This window comes from Artemia franciscana, unplaced genomic scaffold, assembly GCF_032884065.1.
Source record: "Artemia franciscana unplaced genomic scaffold, ASM3288406v1 PGA_scaffold_23, whole genome shotgun sequence".
NCBI classification, from domain to species: Eukaryota; Metazoa; Arthropoda; class Branchiopoda; order Anostraca; family Artemiidae; genus Artemia; species Artemia franciscana.
Window position 1 is genome coordinate 2673023 of NW_027062649.1, and position 12823 is coordinate 2685845.

The 12823-nt window shown below is 35.1% G+C and overlaps 1 protein-coding gene across 1 annotated transcript in view; it reads right to left on the minus strand.

Moving 5' to 3' along the window:
- The window catches only part of LOC136041434 (glutamate dehydrogenase, mitochondrial-like), a 33812-nt gene that overhangs the window by 2460 nt on the left and 18529 nt on the right, over positions 1-12823 (minus strand). Inside the window, exons 7-9 of the mRNA XM_065726103.1 lie at positions 7879-8040; positions 2768-2972; positions 1765-1856 (exon numbers count right to left, since the gene is read on the minus strand). Coding sequence (XP_065582175.1) covers positions 1765-1856; positions 2768-2972; positions 7879-8040 — 459 coding nt within the window. The remainder of the gene's footprint in view (positions 1-1764; positions 1857-2767; positions 2973-7878; positions 8041-12823) is intronic.

Sequence of the window (12823 nt, forward strand, 5' to 3'; positions counted from 1 at the left end):
ATTCAAAGGCGCTGGCTAAAAGCTTGAGAAAGATCGAATGATCGAATGATGAAGCAAACCGGTGCTTTCGCTTCATTACAATCATTAAAGAGTCACACAAATTATAAAAAAAAAGGTAAAGGATATGGCATTAGACTTTACAGTCCCTACCGGCGGTGCTGATCTCCGTTTCTTGGCCCTTCAGCCAGGAAGTGCAATGGGGGGTTGGGGGCCAGCCATCCTGTGCTTTCGCAAACCCTTCCTGTTTACCTTCCCCAGATTTCTCCAGGTACCCATTTAGAGCTGGGTCGACTCTGGCTAAGTTTACAGAGTCACGCCACTGACCCCCGTCCCAAACTGAAGAATTGGGTACACTGGGACCCAAACCAGCGTCCTCTCAGACAAAGGATCCCGAATCCAGCGCACCAACCCACTCGGCCAGGACGACAAATTATACTTAGCTAAAATTCAAGTGTTACGTGTCCAGGGTGGTAAGCCCAAAATATACTTCGCATACTAAAAGAAGAGGGATCTAATACGCTTCTTATACCTATCTGAAAAATAATCCAAAAAGACGAAAGTGCTAGGAAGTGAGGGGATACACAAGCATTATATGAACGCGAGCAAATACTGCGCTTACAACGAGCTCTACAAAATATTACAGCACCATAAGCCTTTCGATCCTCTTCAGCAAAATTTCCTATCAGGCCTTCACGGGTTGTCTTCATATTATGGCCAATAGGATAAAAAAAATCATTATCTCATTTAATACAACCCTCCTAAGAGGGTAAAAAATGTAATATAACTATTAACTTATTTTTAGTGTTTCTTTGTCTAGTGTTTTTGTTTGTCAAATTATTCGTTTACTGTTCATTCTAAAACAAATGGAGCAGTTTGGCCGAAACTTTAAACGTTTGACCCTTTAAGAGATAAGTGAAAAACAATTCTTTTTATATTTACGGCCACTGCTAAAAGATATTTAATCTGCCAAGGTTGTGACGTATACATTATTAATATTGCAAGGGATTGGCTCGCTAAGCTGACTGAAAATCAGGCTAAAAGGACTCATTATTTCGACGACCCTCCCCCTTCCAAAATAAGAAAGTAAAATTTGAATAACAGACATGCGCGTAGCTAGGGAGGGAAGATGCAAAGCATGATCGTCTTTGACAGACAATATTCTAGGGCCACACAAAAAACAGGTCGTCCCCAAATGGGATGGGAGGTGGAAGGACTTAGACGCAAAATGGAGTGTAAGGAAACACTCAATGGAAATGGGAACTTCTTAGGAGGATGTTAAAACGAGATAGGTATATAGATTGATGCTTTGAATAGATTGGTATGAAAAAGCATGCGTAGTAGTCTGGGCCTCAGACAGAGTGATGCTGCAGTGAGTTGTTAGTAGCAGTAATAGTAGATTAACCTATGAATTACCAATTAAACTAGCCCATAAATTAACAAATAAATAAGCTATTATTTATCATTAGAGACAAAGCGTCCCCCCAAGCCAATGGTAAGACCATAATAATGTCTTTACATCGATTATTTTTTGGAAAGCTTCATATGATGTGACTGGAAAGAAATATTTAATGGAAATAGGAACTTCTTAGTAAAGCATAAAGAAGAAAACTTCGTAAGATTGGGATGGAGGAGGAGCATATTTACCAAATAAGCTAGCCTACAAATTATCAAATAAATAAGCTATTATTTAACAATACAGATAAAATAAATTACTCTCCCCCCCCCCCAAAAAAAAAAAACAATGGTAAGAGCATGAGAACTTACAGCGATTCTTTTTTGGAAAGCTTCAGATGGCGTGACTGGAATTCTTCCACCAACACGACCAAATCGTCTCTCAAGTGATTCTTGAACAGATTCTATAAAAGATAAATAGTCAAGCAATCGTTCGCCTAAACAATATTCAATAAACTTATTTAACACTGTGAAAATTACAAGCAATGTAGCAGGAAATATTTGCTTAAGGAATAATGGAGGAGACTTTTACTAAGGTAAAGGGAAAGAAAAGAGGAAAAAGTAGGAAAAAGCCAAAGACCTAACTATTTTATTAAATTTTTTCAACTGAAAATAAGCAACATTAAAACCTAAAACGAACAAAATTACTATGTATGTGAGGGGGGGGGGGGAATTTGAACTCACAGGAGGAGAATTCGAACCCAGCACCAGCAACACACTGTAGGACTCGGAATTTGATTCAGGTGATGAGATTATTCGAAATCATCCTCATATTAATCCTAATAAGAAGAGGAAGTACATTGGTACATTTCAGATACAGTGACCACATTCTTTGGTACAAAAAATAGACCAAGTTCAAAAAAAAATATAACTATTTCCTCTAATATCTTTATTTCATGTTAAATTCAATGTGTGCAATTTTCAAAAGAGGAATAATATAATATTTAAACGGATAAAACTACTTAAAAAACGTATCGATACTGTACCGCCTAAAATTCATATCTAATATCATCACATTTCTATGATAACTGCCAAAAAATGTTTACTAAGCTGTTCTCAAGGTTCAAGGTTAATGATACTCCATCAGGGTTGTCATACGATGAAAAAATCACGTAGATTTTAATGATTTTATGGTTGATTTAATGATTTTCTTCAATAATCTAGTAATTTACGAACTGATTTATTGATGATTAGTAGTGGCAATCCCGTCTTCCACTTGAGAATAGGTTATAAAACCGTTTTTCCTTGAACAGTCTACGCAAAAAAGAAAGCTAGCCTATATGAATATTAGAAAGAAAATATAGAAATAACTAACCCAACAAATGGAGATTTGATTCACGCTCATACTTGAAAGTAAGACGGCCATAAGATACATGGTTGAGGTTTTTCAGCCATTCAAAATAGGAAACAGTTACACCCCCAGCGTTGATGTACAAGTCGGGAATAATCAAAATGTTTCTGTCAATAAGGATTTTGTCTGCCGCGGGGGTTGTTGGTCCATTAGCTGCTTCTGCGATGACCTAAGGAAAATTGAAATAAAAGAAAAATAAACATACAATTGAAGCCGTAATAAAAATAGTAAGAAATAGGGACAATTTGAGAAAAGAAATATTTCATTTTGACAGCCGAATGGCAAAAAAATTCGTTTCTGCAAAAATTACGATTTTCTTTAAGGTTATGTCTCTCCTGAAACAAGCGATTTCAAGACAAGCCTTCAGCTTTAATTTGCACCAAAAGCTGATAGTCCCCAAATAGGGTGAGGAGACGTTATATGGAAGAATCTAAAAGAAATTATGGATTTTTTGGAGGGGGTAAGAGTGAAACTTTCAATACATTAGGGTAGAGGAGGAGGGTACGTAGCTGTGCTGGCCTTAGGTAGCTTACTGCTACAGGTAGTTTTTAGCTGCTATTAGTAGTAAAGCAGAGATTTAACGGGAGTCAAATTTCGCCTTGGCAGCCAGCACTCCTTCAGAATTAAAAATTAGATTCAAATGGATCAGAATTAAACAAATATTATAAATATTACCTACGTTTTTCCTTTTTTATCTTGCACTGCGCTGATTTCACGTCGCTTGTTCAGAATCTTAAATTAATCAAAATTGGAAAAAAACTAAAGTAATCAGATTTCAGAATAAGGATTAAATTTGACCAAAATTATATGTCTCTAACTTAAGGCCGTGCCACCCACCCCCCCTAATTTTTGTTCAACTCGTAAATATATAAAAAAGGTATAAGAACAGATGTTCAATGCGTTTCTTTAGTTGTTTTTTTTTTATAGCCTCCTCAAAAAAAGCCCTAGACGCTATTTACGTCTCATTTATTACCGAAGAGGTTGTTCCTTTTTTTTTCTTATGGATAGATTACATTTCACTAGGTCAAAATTGGAAAATTTGGTTCTCCAGGTGTTTAATATTGTGATTAAAATAAATCACTCTACACCGTCGAAACGGTGTAGGGTGTAGCAAAGTGGCGTAACGATGTGCACATGATCTACAACAATCTTCTGGAAATCAAAATGGGATCTATTAAAGCTTTAGGGGAAAAAAAATGTAAGTATCCTATATTACGTGTATACACTTCGAATGTGAAAAAAAAAAAACTGTCATAGGAAAATTGATAAGCAGAATTTGAATGAAAAAACTTTTAAAAAACCAAGATCGCTACTATAAATATGGCTATAATTAATATTTTCTCTACATATGGTACAGTTTCTACACTCAAATATGTACACTGTTTCCACTAATATAGATCAACCGTGGCTTGATAATGGCAGACCAATACTTTATGGGGGAAACATTCGAAGTAATAAACGACAACAATTCCAAGATGACAAATAAAATCTTAATTATCCTATAAAACTGACACAAAAAAGCTGTCACTTCTAAACCCCCAATTACCTAAATTGTGTCTTCTTTACGTTACGCTATATCACGCTATGTATTCCATTTTATTTAGCAATAAAAACCCAAAAATTTGTTGATTTTTGTGTTTTAGTTAGCTGGAAAGATTATCAGTTTTTTTGTTTCTTTTGTATTTTCTTTAATTTATCTTTTAAAATGAGAATATTTTAGTTGTTATTTCTTTTATTTACGTACATCAAGTTTCCATCTATTGTATTTAGTTCAGTTTTTTTCTATTGAGAATTCTCAAATTCAACATTCTTATCAACTTCAAATTTTGTAATATTACACTATATTGTATAAAACGTAAAAGAAACTGTAGAATGGTTTTATATATTTTAAATTATAGAAAAATCATAAACATTTTGAGATATGTGGAGAGGATGACAAAAGGTCAACTGGGAATCTAGGCTAAAAAACTGTAAAGCACTATCAAGCAAAGCCTCTTCTCCTAACATATTCATATTCTTACGGTTTCCACCGTGTTTTCTATTTAATTCGCCTTTCCGGGAGGGGGGTTACACTCGCTTACCCCTCGATACTTTGAGCACTATTTTACAAAGTTTGGTACTGCAGTTTGACATGAAGTTCAGGCATAGAGTGTATTTCTTCTGTTCTGTTTACTTCAGCATGTTTTTTAATATCTTTTCTTTTGTCTTTTTTAATATCTTCGTTGAAAGTACCTTCTATAGATTGTTGTCGAAAAATATCTTTTTTTAAGAAAAAAAAACACAAAAAAAAAAATTGCCCCACCACTACTATTAAAAAACGCATTTTACTTTAAAAATGCATTTTACTCCTTTCTCTGCATTTTTGTACATTGACGCCCCCGTCAGCAATTAGTTCTGTTTGTATTTAAAAATTAACTATTAACAATCCTGCTAACCATTAGGCAACCCACATTCAGTTTGGCAATTGTAGCTCAGTAATAAAAATCAAAATTATCAGCACATTTAGATTAGGTGCAGAATTAAAAACAAATTTATCAATAGGTCATTGAAACTGGTAGGATTTTATCACATACAGGTTGTTGTCAATATGTCACGATTGTTTTCCCTTCCTAATCGATGAATCCCCTTCAACTGAAGTAAATTTCTCCTAACATAGACATCATAGACATCATTAACGTCTGGAAGGAGGGAGTGTGATTGTGAAAAATGCACCTTTAGGCCGAGACATCTTAGTTTTCCACATAATTTTTCTTAACGGAAGGGGGAATTTTAAGATAAACATGGGAATAAACTTAACTTATTTCAAAGTTGTACTACATTTTTGATAGATAGGCCTTTTTTTCAATTTTACATATTCCTTTTTAGCTAATTTATATTAGTAGTCTGGACGCAGGTTACTGCATCTAGTCACAAATACCTTAGTCTGCACAATTTTATTTATCGTGTTTTCATGATTTCTATATTTATAAAGGAGATTGACCCTGGGAGCATTTTAGAACTACTTTATCCTTCAAATCCAGTAACTGTATTACCACTCAATTCCTTCCATTCCTGTTTGAAATTGCCGTTAAAAAAAACATTTTTTTATATGACTGTTTTTATCTTCAATTATTTAAATTAGAAGCCGGCGCTTACCCCTCCCCCCTTCAGAATGGTTAGTCTCCAATCATAAAAAAAACTAACGCAACTTCTCATGTAGTAAGCCCCTCTGATGTTTCTGAGATCATGAGGGTAAGGCAGGGATGAGGAAAGGGAAGTCTCTCCTATACAGAAAAAAATTCTGCTCATTTTAGGGTTTAATGTTACTCTTTGCTTTTTATAATAGTAACGTAGACCAAAAATATTCCCAGAAATCAAGCGAGATTGATTACCAATTTCACACTTTGATGCGTTTTTTACCCCCCCCCTCCCCCAAAAAAAACAACAAAAGTCCAGGCTACGGCCTTGGCAATTATATGTCAATTTCTGCCTTCACCCTTACCTCTTTTCTCCCTTAGAACTCATCCTGCATTTATCAGTTAGGGAAGGAGGGAGATTTCTCAAAGGGAGCATTTTAATGCCAAGACATCCCAGCGATTCAAATAAATACAGAATTAGTTATATGGGAGAGACGAATGGAGGAATTGATGTATAATCCCAAAGGCCGTAATCAAGACTTTTGTTAGGGGGTTATTTTTTTGAGGGGGAGGGTACAAAAAGCTTAAAAAACGCATCAAACGAGGAATTGATATTTAATCCCTCTAGATTTCTGGAAATATTTTTGGTCTACGCTGTTATTATAGAATTAAAGAGTAACATTAAACCCCAAAATGAGCAGAACTTATTCCGCATAGAAGGGGAACTGGCCTTTCCTCCTCTCCACCTCCACTTCAAGGTTGCAGAAACTTCGGAAGGTGCTCATTACATTGAAAATCGAGAGCTCTAATACTTCTTTTTCATAAGTCGAAAGTGACTGAGCAGCAAGGTCAACATCTAATCCGTCATTTGTCATTGGTCATTTTAGTACGTCATTTGGTCAACATCCGGATAGTTGAAAGCCGTAGGGAAAATCTGATTTAGACCTCAAAAGAATAAAATTTTGCCCTAATAGAAGCAGCTGATCTTAAAAGTATGTTAAGACCGTTCCATTGAAACAAGCACGAGAGATGTAGATGTTTTACAAGAAAACGGTATTAGAGGTATCAGTTAGAGGCTAGAGAGAGCCCAAAGAGAAACTAGAGGGGTCTATTGAAACAAAAACTAGAAAATTAGATTTTTTCTACAAGACAACGATTTTTCTTACACTAGAGACGAAAAATTGGCTAAGCCACTTCAAATTTAGTTTCATATCTCTATTTTCTAAATATGCTAATAAAGGAGCCAATATCCACTTAAATCATACATATAGACCCTTGTGCATAGTAGCAACTAAATCTGGAATTACGATCTCATTGATAAGCCTTAGAGACAAGCACAGAAAAGCTCATAGACAAGACATAGGTTCCGAAGCATTAGTGTATATGTTACGGTGAATGTATGATATCTAGTTAAAGACGCACATTCCCCGGTGAATGTTCGAAATTCCTTTTCTCTGCTTCGATTTAATTAGCTTTGAGATTCAGCTTTTTCAGTTTTATGCAACCTATGATGGTAAAAGTTAAAGTTAGGTTAACTTTAACCTTAACTTTTTTAGGTTAGTTTAGATTAGCTTAGGTTAAGTTAGATTAGATTAAATTTGGTTCTAAATATCAGAATGGGTTAAAAACCTAGCTTAAGTTAACCTAAACCAACCAAATCTAACCAAACCTAATCTAATGTGTCATCATCAAACCTTGCATTAAATCGAAAAAATTGACTGGCAACACTGACTAAATCCACGGAGAAAAACGGTATTTCGGACATTCACCGGCCAATATTGATATTAACCAATTTGCAGATATTCATCGTAACATATATATATGTCGATATTTTACGATAAATTTTATGTTGCGCCCAAATATTGAGACCTTTAACTCATTTGCTCTTTTTAACTAAGTTCTCCAGACCCGAGCTCGGAATCGCGGATCTACACAATACCAACAACTGACACGACCTACCTTAGCCTGGATTCGGTGCGCGTTTTCTTTTGTGATGACCTTCTCAATAGCGGCAGGGATTAGAATGTCACAGTTCTCGTATAGAAGATTCTCCCCAGTGTATGGCTGTGCACCAGGGAATCCAACAATTGTTCCATGTTCAAGCTTGTAGTCTTCCAATTCCTACAATAGAAAAAATCAACACAAAGCAAAACCAAAACCAATTGACAATGTACATAGTATTTGTTTTCATATATAGTGCCTTCTCATATGTAGAAAAGACAAAACTAGAGAATTGGGTCAAAGATAACTGACCACAAATAAATCTAAAGGTTTCTGCATACACTACCTCCAGAATGACATCTGCATCTAATTCTAGTTGGTATGCAAGGAAAGTCGTAAATTCTGAAATTAGTGGAGGGAAAAAAGATCTATGGCTCCAAGTACCCCCAATACTTACATAGTTAGAAATCGTTTGGTATATTCCGACGAGGATCTAAATTAAACATATAAGAGGATTGCATTGCTGTTGCATCTCCTGCTTCTTCAATTCAGCTTCAATCTGAGCCTGTATCGCAATAAAGCAGCTTACCGAGGAAAGTCACTGAAGAGTTTGAAACAAAATTTGAAAAATGAAATCATTAGCGCATTTCAAACTTCCTTTAGCTGGTACAAAATTTCATTAACAGAATTGACATTACCCAGAATATGTAAAGGGGGAAGGGGTAATTTTGCCAACTGGATGAAGATTTTTACCAACTATAGTACAGAAAAATTGTTGAAACTAGTAAAATCAAGTTAGAGTTGTTAAAACTGCAGAAAACCGTTAAAACAGCTGTAGAGTTATGGTGCCTCCTGTAGTAGTTTTATGGCATTTGTTCTTACCAAATAAGCCCATTTGATTTTAAGGAATTTCCTCTTCCCCCGCGACAAAATGTAGCTGGTTTATAGGACTGATAAGATAAAATTACCGTTAAAGTTGACTGAAATAAACAAATAAGTTATTTGAAAATTGAAAACGCTTCCGATGTCCTAGTCAACTTAATTCGATAAACTGGCATTAGTAATGGGGTCTCAGTTATGGCTCAGTAAAGAGAATAGTTAAATTTTGAGGTTGTTTTTAAGCCATGAGTGTAATAATTTGAAGTTGGCGCTCAAACCACTTGCCACGAGCAATTTCCACCAGCGGCCTATATCCCCTTTCGCAGTCTAGCCAATTCTTATCTTCTCGCGAAAACTAGTCTGTACCCACGAATATCAGATCGCAAATAACGCCGCCTGTGCTTTCCAGATCGCAAATAACGACTTGTATCAACTACTCCTAGTTGAGGACATTTAGTAAGAACGATGCGGCCTCTATGCATTCTATTCTTTTTAAAATGACCACTTTGAATAGAAGTGGTCGTTGAAAATTAGGAAAAGGCTCATTTGAATGAAATGCAAAAGTTCTAGTGCCCCTTTTAAGAGTCAAAAGTGATACATAAACTGGACTAGTTAATAAATTTGGCAAGGAATGAGCTCCTTTTAAACTGTAGGTCTTGGCAAAGTGGTGCCCAACATTTAAGTTAGATCGCGTGCCAAATTAGAATTGTCGTTTTAGGTTATGATCTATTTCAATAGAGTATTTTTAACCATGCAAGTAGACAAGGAGTTACTATATGAAGTTATTCTGAAAGTTCTATTCACCTAAGAGTGGGAAAAGGGAAGTAGATACTTGAAAGCACCGAATGTCCAACTTCCCAATTGCCAATTTCGAACATCCCCCTAGACTAGTTTTACCCAATTTTCTTCACTCCCAAATACTGCGTTCATTACAAAAGAAGAAAACAAACAAAAATTACATTAGCGCGTTGCAAATGCTTCTTCTTATACTGTTGCTGACGGATTCTTAGATACGAAAAAACAACAAAAAAACGACGAAGTTTGTATCACAGTTTTCTTTCCTATTGCATAAAATGTGGTTTTATATATACTAGGCCTAATTTTCAAATAAAAAATTTAATCAGAGTAATTTAAACTGGCCGTGCGATCGTACGATAGAAGATTGTAAGATTACAATAGCCTCTTGGCTTTTCTTGATTTTAGTCCAAAAATCGGTCTCCATGATCAAGAAACCGGTTTTCAAAATGCTTTGGCAAGGTGCCGGACACACCTCCGACGGAATATAATCTTATAAGATTTTCACGTTTGTTCAAGCTAAAATTATAAGTATTTATCGAAAAATATCCTCAAACTGTGATTTAAATCTGTATTATGGAGTGACTCAAGAAAATTGAATGGAAGGGGGGAGTGCGTTTTTAAGATAAACTATTTTTTTTATTAAAAACCCCAAGAAACATTTTTAAAGAACATATCCCTCACCCGCCTGACGTCCCTGGAGTTGTGTTGGGAGCTGCTAAATCAGTAGTGGATTGAAATGAATCAATTTTAAATGATTTTCTTTTCTTTTTTCGTTTCTATGATTTTATTTATACTTACATTTAAAAAAAAATTGAAATGAGAAATAATATTGTCATATTTCTCTGGGTCAGGAAATGTAATAATTTAGATGTTTGCTTAATTCTAATTAATTCATCCCCCGAATACATGTGGTTTTAAAAGTCGCTTCTATTCAGACTTATTTCAATTTTCTGTTGTTGTTTTCGTAGCATGCCTTGCAAGTTTTGAATATGAATTATTGGTTTGTATTTTGACTTATAATGAATTATTATGCTGCTACTATTATTGTCAGGGGTGAATTCAGAGTGTTATGAGGGGCACGTACCCCCCCCCCCCAACCCAGACCATAAATTATATAGATGATGGGGTAAAAGTACCAATGAGGGCACCCTAATCTCGTTGTTGTCCTCCAACGTTAATGTCTATGTCACTGAATCCAGAATAGACGCAGAGGTTTATTTTAGAAATGGGGCAGAACTTACAAAAAAAAAACAATAGGTGAGCTATTTGGAATATATTGGTGAATATGTTGGTAACTATGGGAAAATAGTAAAATTGGACGATCTAAGAAGAGGTGCCTTATTTTCAAGAAGTGATCCCTTCCCGCCCTATTTTAATGAATTTTCGGACCCTCATTGTGGGTGACACCCCGGCCATTTGTAAAGGGTTGTGTCCCGAACAAAAAGTCTAACTTTGCATTGTTACTTGGCTCTGGTGAGAAAAACGACTAAATTCAGAAAAAAGTAGTTTTTCGGGAAAGATTCACAAGCAAGAAAGGATAATTTATTTTTTCTTTGAAACTAATCCAGCATTTTAACTTGTAGATTCCATGACCAAGAAACAGGTTTAAACTGGACAAATGCCCGACACACCTCTGACGCAATAAAATCCTATGAGAATGTCAGCATTTTTTTCACGCTTATAATTAGAATTCTATACAGAACAATGATGTCAATCTTTAGTACTTATCCCAAAATCTTAAGGATATGCTATTCCAGCGACAATCAATACTGACTTTCAGCTAATTTAGACTATCATTATTTATACTAATTTATAATATACTAATTATAACTAGTATTGAAATTATAATTATTATATTAATATAATTTATACTATTTATACATTATTCATACCTAATTTATACTATAAACAATTATTGCGTTCGATCCCTCCAAGATTACTTAGCAGACAGCCCCTATCTGATTACTTATCCTTAGCGTTTCACGAAACGTAAATGACGCGAGAGGTTAGTAGGATTAGGCTACTACTTGAAACGGTCTGGGTTAGTTGGTTAGTTAGAAAAGTTACGCCTGCTAGCCATGGAAAAGGTAGGATAACTAGGATAAAGTGACGTCATATATTAACAAAACTTCTATCTTCAAAAATGGGAAAAATATGTGAAATTATATGCAGAGAACAAAAAAAATGACAGGAGTTGTGAAATGCGTCGTAACGTTAAAGGAGGTCGTGAAAGAACTGTTTACAGCTCAGCACACGTGACTAATGTTATTCGCCTAGTTGTCTATAAAGTATTAATAGACAGGTTGCAGGATAAGCATTTATCATTATCTTTTATGAATTACATTTGGGGAGGTTATCCTTAAGGGGATAACGGATAAGGGACGCTCGAACGCGCTGGGGTAGCGGGATTATCGCTGAGAAGCACGATTCAGCGAAAACATCTACCCCTGGAACAAAACGTACATAGGGTCAGTTAGCCCGTTGGTCTTAAGATAAACAAAGCAAACGTAAAACACTTCAAAAAACTACCTGACTAGCAATATGTCAAATTTTCTTTAAAATATTTTCGGTTTCAATTGACGCCAAAACTATGTTAACGATAAAATAAGAATACAAGACAAGTAATAGGTATAAGCAATAAGTAAGAATTCAATAGAAGTAAAGTAAATATAAGTTAATAAGTAAGAATACAAGGTAAAAAAAAATCTAAGGTGGGTTTATAAAAGTCCAAACGATGGTTTTTAATTTAGTCAGGGGCGGAGAAAATGGACCCGTGGGCACAGCGATAGTAGGACGTTTTGTAGTGTACTTTTTGTTTTATTATTATCACGTTAAGGGGAAAATGTACATAGGTTAAGAAGCATATGTTAGGGAATACCAATGTGAAATCACCGGAGAGGTTTTTTGAACTGGTATATGTCTTCAGTAGTCGTTATTAGTACCAATGTAAAATAGTGGGGCAAGGTTTTTCAAGTATTTTAAAGTCGAATTAATTAAATTGATAGCTAACAGAAAATGTTTCAATTCAAAAAATTATAATTTATTTCCTTTTTGAAACAAAATTGAGGTCTAGATATTTTAAAGTAGTTACAGAAATAATATTAAAACTTCAGTGCCGAAATTAGAACGGTAAATGTCCCATACCTTTTTTCATTTAGTTACTTCAATAGCGACATAAAAATAAGGTTGAAAGCTATTTTGGACCCTTTTTTACTACTACCCTTTGCTCAACCAATCACCCACTTTCGTGTATATCAGAGCGCGAAGCGACGCAGGGTGATAGTGA